The 12018-nt window shown below is 30.8% G+C and overlaps 1 protein-coding gene across 21 annotated transcripts in view; it reads left to right on the forward strand.

Moving 5' to 3' along the window:
• SYNE1 (spectrin repeat containing nuclear envelope protein 1) overlaps positions 1–12018 on the forward strand; it is a 567155-nt gene that overhangs the window by 243024 nt on the left and 312113 nt on the right. For all 21 annotated transcript variants that reach the window (XM_031937596.1, XM_031937595.1, XM_031937611.1 and 18 more), the window contains 2 exons: positions 2901–3071; positions 3600–3740. In XM_031937596.1, coding sequence (XP_031793456.1) covers positions 2901–3071; positions 3600–3740 — 312 coding nt within the window. The remainder of the gene's footprint in view (positions 1–2900; positions 3072–3599; positions 3741–12018) is intronic.

A 12018-nucleotide genomic window follows, 5' to 3' on the forward strand; every position in this document is an offset into this window, starting at 1 on the left:
GTTTAACACAGTGCCTAGAACACAGTAAATGCTATATATGTATCATTAATAATAATTATTACTTATATAGTAATTATATTATAATTGTATATAAGTGTATATTATACCATGTTAACAATAACTAATTATAGCATATTATTAATCATATTATAATAATGATTATTATTATTTCATTAGTGAATTAAACCCAGAGAGATATATAGAACAGATGTGTCAACACTTGATTTACTGGTCCCATATACATGCAACATACAGCATTCCTCAGAAGGGCCAAACAAGAGTAAATTATAATTTGTAAATATTTTAAAGAATAAATAAAACTACAATTAAACAAAAGTAATGTTATGTTTTAAAATGAAGTCAATATGTGGCCCTCAAGAATCTTTACATAAGGTTTCTTGGCCCTTGTTTCTGAGTTTTGACTCCACTTGAGTAGAACATTCACCCATTCAAAATATATGGATTGCATGGTCAAAGGATTTGGAAACATTCTGCTCTTAGTTGAAATGTTTCAGTTGATACTGAGAAATATCTTCACATTAAGGAGTCTGGTGATGATAAAAAGCAGAAGAAAATAAAAGGCACCAAATTTGATATTAACTTTGAAAACCTCCTTTGATAATGCAACTGGTATTGCCTCTAATGGAAAAGAAGAATGTACAGAAACTACTTACTGCAAGCTCACTATGCTAATTTAATTATATTAAAAGAGACTTTTATGGTTCCTTTTTTTATCTGACTCATTTCCACTCTCTTTTCTTCTTATTCTTCCTTGAACAAGTACTACATATTGTCATATCATTTGCTAAGCTTGGAGTACCCCTTTTTCAATTCTACCTTCAAGGCTTCCTTATTCCTTGAAATCTTTTCTGACTTCCCAGGCTTAGAAGGATTACAGAACTTGTTATCTTTCTTATGCACTGATCAGTCTTTACTTTATATAATGTTTATATGATTTTTCTTTTTTTTTTCTAGAGCATGAATTCTTGAAATAAAGACATTTTATCATTCATACCGCTTTCTTAGATCCCAGTCTTCATCTAGCATGGCATCTATACACATTAGACACTGATATGTTTATAGAATAAATAAAAAAGGCAGCCAAATGAAGCAGTATATATAGAGTGCTGGGCTTGGAGTCAGGAAAGCTCATTTTCCTGAGTTCAAATCCAACTTCAGACACATGGTAGCTGGGTGACTTTGAACAAGTCACTTATTCCTATTGCCTCATTTTCTTTATGGGTAAAATGAGCTGGAGAAGGAAACTTAAGTATGTTTGACAAAAAAAATTCAGATGGTGTCACAAAGAGTTGCACATGACTAAAAATTTACAAAACAACCAAAAAAATAAATAAATGTCCTCTTTTATATAAAATGGTAAGAATTTCAGGAGGACATGCTCTTGTTCTAACTTAGTCCTCTAAATGTGATCCCAGAAATGAGAACAAATTATATTCCTCAGAATTTATGTATGCTAATCTATTAATCAATAAAGTACCTAAATATTTTGATTATGAATTTAAGAGAAAATAGAAGCCTAGAAAAAGCCTAATTGATTTTTTACAAAAGTAAATTTTAGTTATAACAGAGTAGATATTTAAAAACAAAACTTTTATTGATATGTTTTTTAACATCATATCTATTTCCATCTGCCTCCACCTTCTCTTCAGAGAACTGTCCCTTATAACAAAGAACACAAAAGAAAAGAAAAGAAAATATTTAATAACACATCTAAAAAGAAATCTGATGCTATATGTGGTACTTCATACATATAAGGCCCCATTTAGTTCCTTCTCTTTTTTTTTTTTTTTTTTTTTTTTTTGTGGAGAGGACTGAGGTAGGAAATATATTTTCCTAGCAGTTAAGGTTGGGTTTTTTAATTTGTTTTTTGTTATTATTCTTTTCATTTACATTGTTCCAATCATTTTGAAAACAATAAGGTAGCTTAATGGATAAAGCACCAATCTTGGAGTCAGGAAGACCTGAATTCAAATTCAGCCTTAGATAAATACTAGATGCGTGACCCTAGGCTAACCCTGTTTGCTTCAGTTTCTTCATTTGTAAAATTATCCGAAGAAAGAAATGGCAAATCATTCTAGTATCTTTGCCAAGAAAATGCTAAATGGCATAAACTTTTTTAATAGATGCAAAAAATAGGTTTTTATTTTTATAGATTTCACTGTTAACTCCTAAGATAATAAACAGGTCACTGGGTGCTTTAAAAGTTAATGTGCAAGAAATGAAACTTTGGTTACATATTGCTCCCATTTATTTAATGTTGTTAGTGTATTGATTAATAGGTTTTGGGCTTTTGTTGGTTAATTTAAGGAACTATACTTGTAGTTCTATTTTTACCTTTCTGAAAAATCCTTGTAGATTTTTTTTTTTTTTACAGTTTCTATAGATTAATCACAATCCCTGAAGTATTCAACTTGGATTAGGGCTTCTATTTTTTAAACAGTAAAAGAATCTCTCTCTCTCTCTCTCTCTCTCTCTCTCTCTCTTTCTCTCTCTTTCTCTCTCTCTTTCACACACACACACACACGCGCGCGCGCACGCACACACACATGCTCACACACACTATTTTATTTTTTAAGAAATGAATTATTTTACCAAATGCCTTCCAAGATAGACCTTTTGACACAATTTTTAAGTGTTACAAGTCAAGCAGTGTTGTTTTTCTAAGGGAAAAATTTCATAAAAAATGTCCGTCTCTAGCTAATGTAGACTCTTTATTGCTATTAATAGTCATTCCCTCCCTTAAGAGTATAGTTCTTGCCCACACTGCATGCTTCTGTATGCACTTTTCTATCTCCCGTACAAGTGTGGGTAGGTACTTCCCTTCTTAGCTGTGGGAGAAAATTAACATGTATATCCATCTGTTTAACAAATCCTTTCAGCAAAAGACCAAGAGGATGCATGCAAAGAAGAAAGATGTACAAGAGCAGATTACCAGGGCTAAGCAGGGTGAAGGTGGGCTGCCTAACAGAGTCCAAGAAGAACTGAAGAAACTGGAGAATACTTTAGACAACATGGAGCAGAACAGGGAAAAGCAGGAGCGCCGTCTACAGGTGAGACTTAAGAAACCAATTGCCTCTTCAAAAGTTCTAAGTAAAAAGATGTTGACCTATTAATTGTCTAAATCTAGCCAGCTATTTTCAGTTTGGCAGGATACAAAACAAGGATAGATATTTTCAATCCTGATTTTTCTGTTGCAGTGTATAATTTAATTTTTGTAATCAGATTGCTATTTCCCTCCCCCCTTCCTATTTTCTCTTATTTTTGTTTTCATTCTTCATTATTCTTTGCCCCTCGATTCAGTAATAAATTAATATTTCCTATGCAGAAAATGCTTTACAAGACATCAAGTCCAGCTCATCTTTTTTCCCATACATGAGGCCCAGAGAAATTAGTTTCTACTAGAGACTAGACATTAGTTTTTTCTTAGGATGTCAGTGTATTAAATTGGCAACTGACTAAAAGTACATGGAATTTAAAGGGTTGCAACTCTCCAAAATAGGGTCCATGTGAAAAATGATTCCTTGGTAGTCTTCATTAATTTATAATTTATTATATTATTTAACTTTTTTCCCCTGTAGGTGACAATAAGAAAGTGGGAGCGCTTTGAAACAAACAAAGAAACAGTGGTCAGATACCTTTTTCAAACAGGTTCCAGCCATGAACGTTTCTTGAGTTTTAGCAGCTTAGAGAGCCTGTCTTCAGAACTGGATCAGACAAAGGTATAAGTGATATGATGTAGTCCTTTGTTAAGTGTTTAGTCTTGGTATGTTGTTTCTCTCCCTCCACCCCCCACTTTTTTTTTTCAGGAAAAAGAAAAACAGCACACTTTCCAAGACAAAACAATGAATGGTTGTTAGTACTCTATATGGATATCAAGAAACTAGTTATCACTCTGGCTAGTTGATGATGTTCTAAAGTACTAAGTACTAAGGTAATAAGGTACTAAGTACTACAATGGTGTTACTAGGTATTAAAAGCAGGTACACCTTGATTTATATTTTATGGGATTGGCAGGGTGGATGCTAAACTGGCAATTGGGGTTAAGTGATTTGCCCAGGGTTACACAGTTGGGAAGTGTTAAGTGCCTGAGGACAGATTTGAATTCAGGTCCTCCTGATTTCAGGGCTGGAGCTCTAGCCATTGTGCCATCTAGCTGCCTGCCTTCTGTTCATATTTAAATGACATATAGAATACCTTATTTTTAAGAGAACTCAGAAACTATCCTTCTCAATTCATCCTATGGCTAAGAATCTTCCTTTGCTATATAACTGACAAGGAATTATCCAGCCTCTTCTGTAAAACCTCTAAGGAGGAGGAATGTTCCACCTATCTAGAGGTGGAATAGAGACATCTATTATAATTTTGGATACCACTAAACATTAGAAAGATTTTCTTTGCATCAAGCCTAAATCTATTTTGGGGGGGGGGGGAACTTGTACTCATTCTGTCCTTTGAAGTCAAGCAGAACAAGTCCCTTCCATATCACAGTCCTCCAAATATCTTTTCTAGCCTGAACATACTTTGCTGCTATAACTGAGCCACAAATGGTATGAATTCAAGGACCTTCCTTATCCTAGTAAATAATTAGATTCTCTCCATATTATCAATATCCTTCCTAAAATCAATTGAGACAATATTAGTAAAGTGCATAGTACAATTCCTAACAACCACTAGGTACTTAATAAAAGTTTTCCCCCTTTTCTTCCTCCTAAAATATGGAACCCCAAATGGGACATGGTGATACAGATATCATTTTACATGGGCAGAATATAATAGGATTATACTATAGCCTGTGACCTACCATAGAGGCATGTGAATTTGTTAGAACAAAGACCATTTTCCTTTCTCTCTAAATATTCCATTTGCTCATTTAGTTACTATTAGGAAGTTTCTGTCTCTCTATCATTAAAAAGTTTATATTAACACTTTTTTTTATAAAACTCATGGAGATTTTTTTCACTTATAGTTCTATTTTTACCTTGAGGGTGTATAGGTTTTTAATTTTTCATTTCACATTCCACTATACTGTGCCATATTATACTATATCATATTATACCCTGCCATACTGTACCATGCTGTAACATATGATAATAAACATACCATACCATACAATGCCATGTTATATCATACCATGCCATATTATCCTATCGCAATATCATAATTATGCCCTGCTAATTATTATTAACAAAATTATTCTGTGGGGAAAACTATGGTGGTAAATACTATTTGGCATAAAGAAAGAAAAAAAAGGCTTATATATTATTGGGAAGTTGAGGTTCTCTTTTGGTTCAAGAGTCAAATGATACTACCAGATGTGATGTTCTGATTAATCATAAAAAATAAAAATGACTATATCTTAATGAATCTGAAATTATTGATTAAAGATATCAGTTATTTCAGAATTAGCTCTTTGTAATCAAATCATTAATTACCTGATTAAATAGCTAATAATTATGAAGAGCAAGAATTGGGGGGTACTGTGTGAGACTACAGCAATTATAAGCTTGGCCTCTACAAAAAAAAAAAAAAAAAACAAGTTACTTTCAAAGAACAGCAAAACCAAACCAAAACAAAAAAGCCCTCAGTTTTTTTTTTAAGAAGCTATGAGACACTCATGTAATATAAATGCTAATTGTGATAACACTAGTAAAAATGGGGAAAAGAATTCAAGATGTTAAATTTATCAACATTTATTTGAGAAATTTAACCAATGCCCAAAATTCATTACTTTTAGTAAGTTAAAAGAATTCAAAAATGATGTCACTCAATAAATACTTAATCTTTTTTTGAAGCGACTTGGGAGATAAGCACAAATTTATTTGAAAAATATTATGAAGAGGATAACATCAGAAAATAGCAAGGGAGAGGATATCCTGAATAAAGATTAGGGTAAGAAACCTAAGAGTATATGTCAACAAAATGGAAGATAAGCAGACTTAAAAAGAAAAACATCTGCTTCCATCCTTATTGCCTTATATTGTTTTTAGCAATCATAAAACCTATGATACTTGATTCTGTCACCTGCTTTTCACATGAACTATGTTTGAAAATGCTAATAGCACTTGAGACTCATAAATAAGTAAGATCACACCAAATACATATGCTAGAAATCTGTGTTGAAGTTGATACTGATTGGGAATTTATAACAAGATATTCTGGAGATACAAAATTGTAATAGAATAGTAAAGATCCTAGACAATTTTTTATAGAATAAAAATGATGAAAGAAATATCACCAACATTGAACCCTACATTTGTTTTGCTCATCTATAAATAAGACTGGTGTGTCAACATTATTCTTGCTAATAACATGAAAAGGCTTCTTCAGATTTTTCCACATTCACCATTTTATTTGACAATGAAATGAGAGGAATAGGGAATATATGATACCACATGTATTTTTTTTAAAAATCACAAACGATAATTATAAAAATAATAATCAACATATAAGAATGATCTAATATATTAAAAACCTAAGCACACTATACTGTATTTTTTTAACCAAAAGACATATTAACAAATGATAAACAAGGCCAAAACTGTATTTCTTCTGCATCCTTTCCTGAATCTATTTGAAATTCCTTTTCCTTTGGTTTTCATTTATTTTACAAAGTTTTATTTTACACACACAAACACACAAAAACAGATTTTAATTTTTCCTGATCTTTATTTTTTCATCACTTCTCTTAGATATGTTATTTCTTTGAACTTATATTTATCATCATATAGTTCAATAATATTCCATTATATTGATATAACATAATTATGTTGATATAACATAATTACATTGATATAATTTATTTGGAAATGCTTTCATTTTATACATTCATACATTTTTATACATTTTAATTTTATACATTTAGATTCTCAAGTTTGGTAGAAACCAGTTAAAAGGAAAAAGAGCTGGCGTGATTACTGATCTTTGTTTTTTTTTTTATTTCTTTGGCCCTCATGATCTCTCCTTTCTACATTTTACATTTATTTAATTTAGTTTCTTCTTTTCTTTTTTATTATTAGATTTGTTTACTGTTGATCTATTTTACTGTTATTTACAAAATTTTTTAATTCTTGGATAGATGTATAGCTCCATTTATTTAAAAAAAATTTACAGTTGTATTACTATCTGTTCTGATAGTATAGCTATAGTTTTTTTTTTTTTTTAACTAGTTGCATTATTCCTTTCCTTGGAATTTAAAGTGTACCCTCAATTCTTTTTCAAATCTACACAGTCAATCAGGGCTCTAAATTTTCCTTAATATTGCCTTGAATTAATATCATAGATTTTGATATGTGGTATATATGTTGTTACTATATTTGAATTCAGTTTTATTTTTATAATTTCTTCTTTCAACTGGGGGATTATTTAATAGATAATTTTCTGTCTCCTTGTATCCAAAACTTTTACGTATTGTATTATTATTCACTGTTAATGCTTTTTTGACTGATTTTTACTGCATTATGATATGTAAGCAGAATATATAAAATTTGTGAGTTTGTTTATTGATCTCTAACTTCTTCATGTCCTAATGTATTCATTTTTTCTGTAATTTGTGCATGTACTGAAAAGATTACATATATTATTTCCTCTTCTAATTAAGGTATTTCAATATGTCTACTAGATCTAGTTTGATTAATACTTGATCAATATTATATATATTTCTTTCTTATCTTCTTATTAGATTTATTACATTCTAATTAGTAGAGTATTAAAATAGTCTATTATTATGACTTTATTTGAGATAAAATGATTGAATCAATATAATATTTGTGGATTTTCACATTTTATAAGAAGTTGTTTATTTTGATGGTTGTTCTAAGATTTTGTGTGCCCCTGCTATCTTTTCAGAGACTAAATTCTTTAAAAATGTATATCTCTTAACTTTACATAGCATATTAATTTTGGGGGAGGGGGTAGATGAATTCTTTGTTCATGATCACTGCTTCTAAATATTGTTTATAGCATAGGACAATTAATTTTATTATTAATCTGCCTTGAGAAGTCTACTGTGATCCTGATTATTGTTCTTTGGTGTATTATTCTTATTCTTTCTTTCTGTCAATAAGATTTTTCCCCCATTGGAGTTGGCCTATAATGTTGGTTATTCTTGGTTTTCCCCTTGGTTTAGATTCTATAGCGTTTTCTTGTTTTGTTTTTTTTAATGTTTTCTCTTGTATTTGTTAATTTCAAAAAGTTTCATAAGTAACTTGTCAGAAGAGCGTATTCTGATTCCTTTGCTTTTCTAAATTCTCTGGGATCAAATAATTTGAGATTTCTGTATCCTTCCTTCTTCTGTGGGTTTGTCATTTCAATTTTCATGATTTCCTTTTTTTCCCAAAAAATTATGTCATTTCCTAACTTTTCCCACTCCATCCACCTCCAGTGGATCTGAATTATTTGCAATACTATTTTCTATTATATGTAGTCTGATACCATTGACTGCTCTTTAATTTTTGAAAGTTTCTTTCATATTGGTCATTTAAAAATTCTTCTTTTCCCTTTTAAGGCTTCTTTGAATTCTATGTCAGTGATTTCTGTGATTTTTTTTCTAATTTTTTTCTAATATTTTGATTTCTTTGCCAATGTCATTTCTTTTAAAATTTATTTGCATGTGTATTTATTTGCCGAGGGACATTTCAGTATATCTTGCATCATCAATTTTTTTTCCACTTTTAATTTCTGGCACTTTATCTGAAAGTGACCCTACAGTATACTTTTATTGTATCTTATTTACTTTGATAATTTCCTGTTGCCAGATGATTTTTATTTTCACATTGTGTGTGTGTATTTTAGCTATTTTTCTTGCTGTTTCTACTTTTGTTTTTTGGGGAGCTGGTCGTTTATTCAACCCTAATTTGGCCATCTTAATAGAAAACTGTGCCTATTTTTACATTTAAAATACAGCATTTTTATCTCTAGAATAAAATTATGGGCTACTCAGTGACAGATGCAACTTTAGGAATGACTTCATTCAAAGAGCTTTTGAATATTTCTGTTAAGTGAATTGAAGAAGGTACTAATTGGGAAATTCATTCAATCCAGTGTTTATTTACTTAATTTGACAATGCTGATTTACTTAAATTCAACAAACTTTTATTGAGTAACTCCTATGTACAAGGCATAGTGCTTAGTGCCAAAGATACAAACACAAAATGAAAAGCATTCATAGAAGATGTCATGTGCTAAGTCGAAATAAAATGATTTCCTATTGAAACTGATGGTCTATAAATCACATCATCTTTTTTTTTTTTTTTTTTTTTTTTTTTTTGGTAAAATACTTGGCCTAATGCTAATTGTTTCAGGTCTGAAATAGTACAAAACTTCCTTCTTAATTCTGCAATATGAATTTAACTTAACCATGCACACTGGAAAAAACAAAATGTGTGGAAAAAAATACATTGCCTACACAGTTGTGTGTGTGTATGCATGAGTATGTGTGTGTGTATGAGAGAGAGAGAAAGAAAGATAGTGAGTGTGTGAGAGAGAGAGAGAGACAGAGAGAAAGAGAGAGAGAGAGAGAGACAGAGAGAGAGAGAGAGAGAGAGAGAGAGAGAGAGAGAGAGAGAGAGAGAGAAAGAGAGAAAGAGAGAGTCAAAGAGAGAGACAGAGAGAGAGAGAGAGAGAGAGAGACAGACAGACAAGAACTCCAAAAGGATATTGAACAAAGCCCAAAATGGAAGAGAGGATTAGATTGTCTTGTACTTGAAGAAAATTGGAATTTTTTATAATTCTGCACACTTACTTTCTGTAGAAAAACCCATTTTTTAAAAATACTATCATTCTTCCAGTGATGACTTATTGCTTTGGAGCATGAAACAAAATAATTCTGAAGGAATTAAAATTTGAAATACCATAAAACTCCATGGGATATTTGATTAGTAGAATTAAAGGACTGTATATGAAAATCTGGCTAAAAAAATGTTGTCAAAAACATGGATAAACAGGAAAGAATTGCTCCCAATATAACAGAAGAAAAGTTAGACTGGCTACATTTGTACTCTTCCCATTTCCTCTCTTGACATTAAAATAAAAGAAAATTCTCGAACATTTTGGATTGATCCTTTATAGAAGATTTATGGAAAAACATAAACATAATTGAATGGGATAAGCAGGCAGAGAATAAGTATAGTTTCTAACAGTGGAAAGAATACCAACATGAAGAAAGCATGTCTCTAAGTACTAAATGAAAAAGAAAAAATCTAATTTAATCTCCTGCATTACAGTCACAAAGTACTTTATATTCATTATTTCAAAGCACAACACATGAAGAAACAGGTCAAGTTGATGTAATTATCTGCACTTTAGGGTTAATGTGAGATAATGTTTGTAAAGCACTTATACATTGTTATACGCACACAGTAGGTGTGTATTACAATATAGTGGTAAATGTTTATTCCTTTCCTCACTCCTTCCCACCTACTATTTTACATGCTTTCCATATTTTACCTCAAAACACAGTGCAGTACAACCACCTGAGGAAGCAAATCATGTTAGCATTATTGTCCACATTTTATAAATTGATTGATCAATAATCAATAAGCACTTATCAAACACCTACTATCTGCCAGGTACTGTGCTAAGTGCTAGGGATACAAAGAAGCAAAAGATAGTCCATTCCCTTAAGGATCTTACAGTTTAAAGGCTGAGACAAGATGTAAACATATTAAAAAAAAATCCTCCCCCCAAAAAATGACTAATCCAATATCACATATCTAGTAAATAATAGAACTGGAGATTCTTTTTCTATTACCATATGTGACTAGCTCCAGATCATCCATAATTTCCCATATTTATTTGATTATGTGCTTTGTCCTTAATTTTGCATTTGTTTTCTTTTTACCATATTCAGTTTTCCCTCAGTTCAAAAATCAGTTTTTATGTAAGTTTGAATATACACTAGAATTTTTTAATATCCTGTAAACTTATCATGAACTATTCACACATAACATTGAAGTTCCCTATTTCCCATTATCATAAAGACATTCAAATATCAGCTAATTAAAGCAATCTGACAAAATAGAACTTTCCATTGCTCTAAAATTTATCTTTTGTTCAACAAATATTTAACTACATACCAACATATGTGTACATATCAGCTTGTACCCATGCTTAGGTCAGTTATTTTTGTGGGATGGTATGTATGGGATATAGTGCCAAAGGCTACACATATAGGCTCAGTGGTGAATTGTGCACAGTATTTTTAATGCCTTCTCCCTAGAGATCTGTACACAGCTTTTAAATATTAATTTTTTGATGATAAATTATGAAATGTAGCTACAGGTAAAACAAGTTTCATATTTCCAATTTTGTTATTAAAATTCTTTGTTCATAATCTGCTATCATTTAGGCAAAATCTAATTTATTTCCATAATCACTCTAGCATATTGCTGATTTGCAAGTTGTGATCTCTAACAACTACTCTATAATTAGTCCTTTTCTTCTATTTTTTGGTTGTCATTTTAATAATCTTTCATGCCATCTGGCAATACTTGAGTGCTTATGATAACTCTTTCCTTGAAATAGGATTCAGCCCTAAGAGTTTGTTCTATGTGAATGATTTGTTTTTCTTTTACTTAATTATCTATTTCTTTAAGATTCTCCAGTCTTATTGCATTTTATTTTGAATCCTGAAAAAATAAAATTTATAATTACTCAGGATACATGTTCTTCCTTGATTTAACTACTTTATAAGTAATAGCAACACATACATATACCAATAGTGAATCTTTAGGTGAAATAGTTAAATTGCATATTTTGAAAGGAGGGCAAAAAATAATCAATCCAAAATAGAATAGTATTGATTTTTACTTGACCCAAATGTAAATCTTTCTAGCAAAACTACAGATGGATTGTAGCACAAACTTTATTGTCTTGTCAAAGGTTTTATTGCAGTAGCAAAACAAAATAAAGTCTTATTTTAGTTCTTTCTTAACCTATATGTTAAACTGTCTCCACACAGTTAGCTAGTGCAGTGAATAGAGCACGAGGACCTGGAGTTCA

Source organism: Sarcophilus harrisii, chromosome 4 (assembly GCF_902635505.1).
Source record: "Sarcophilus harrisii chromosome 4, mSarHar1.11, whole genome shotgun sequence".
Classification (NCBI taxonomy): Eukaryota; Metazoa; Chordata; class Mammalia; order Dasyuromorphia; family Dasyuridae; genus Sarcophilus; species Sarcophilus harrisii.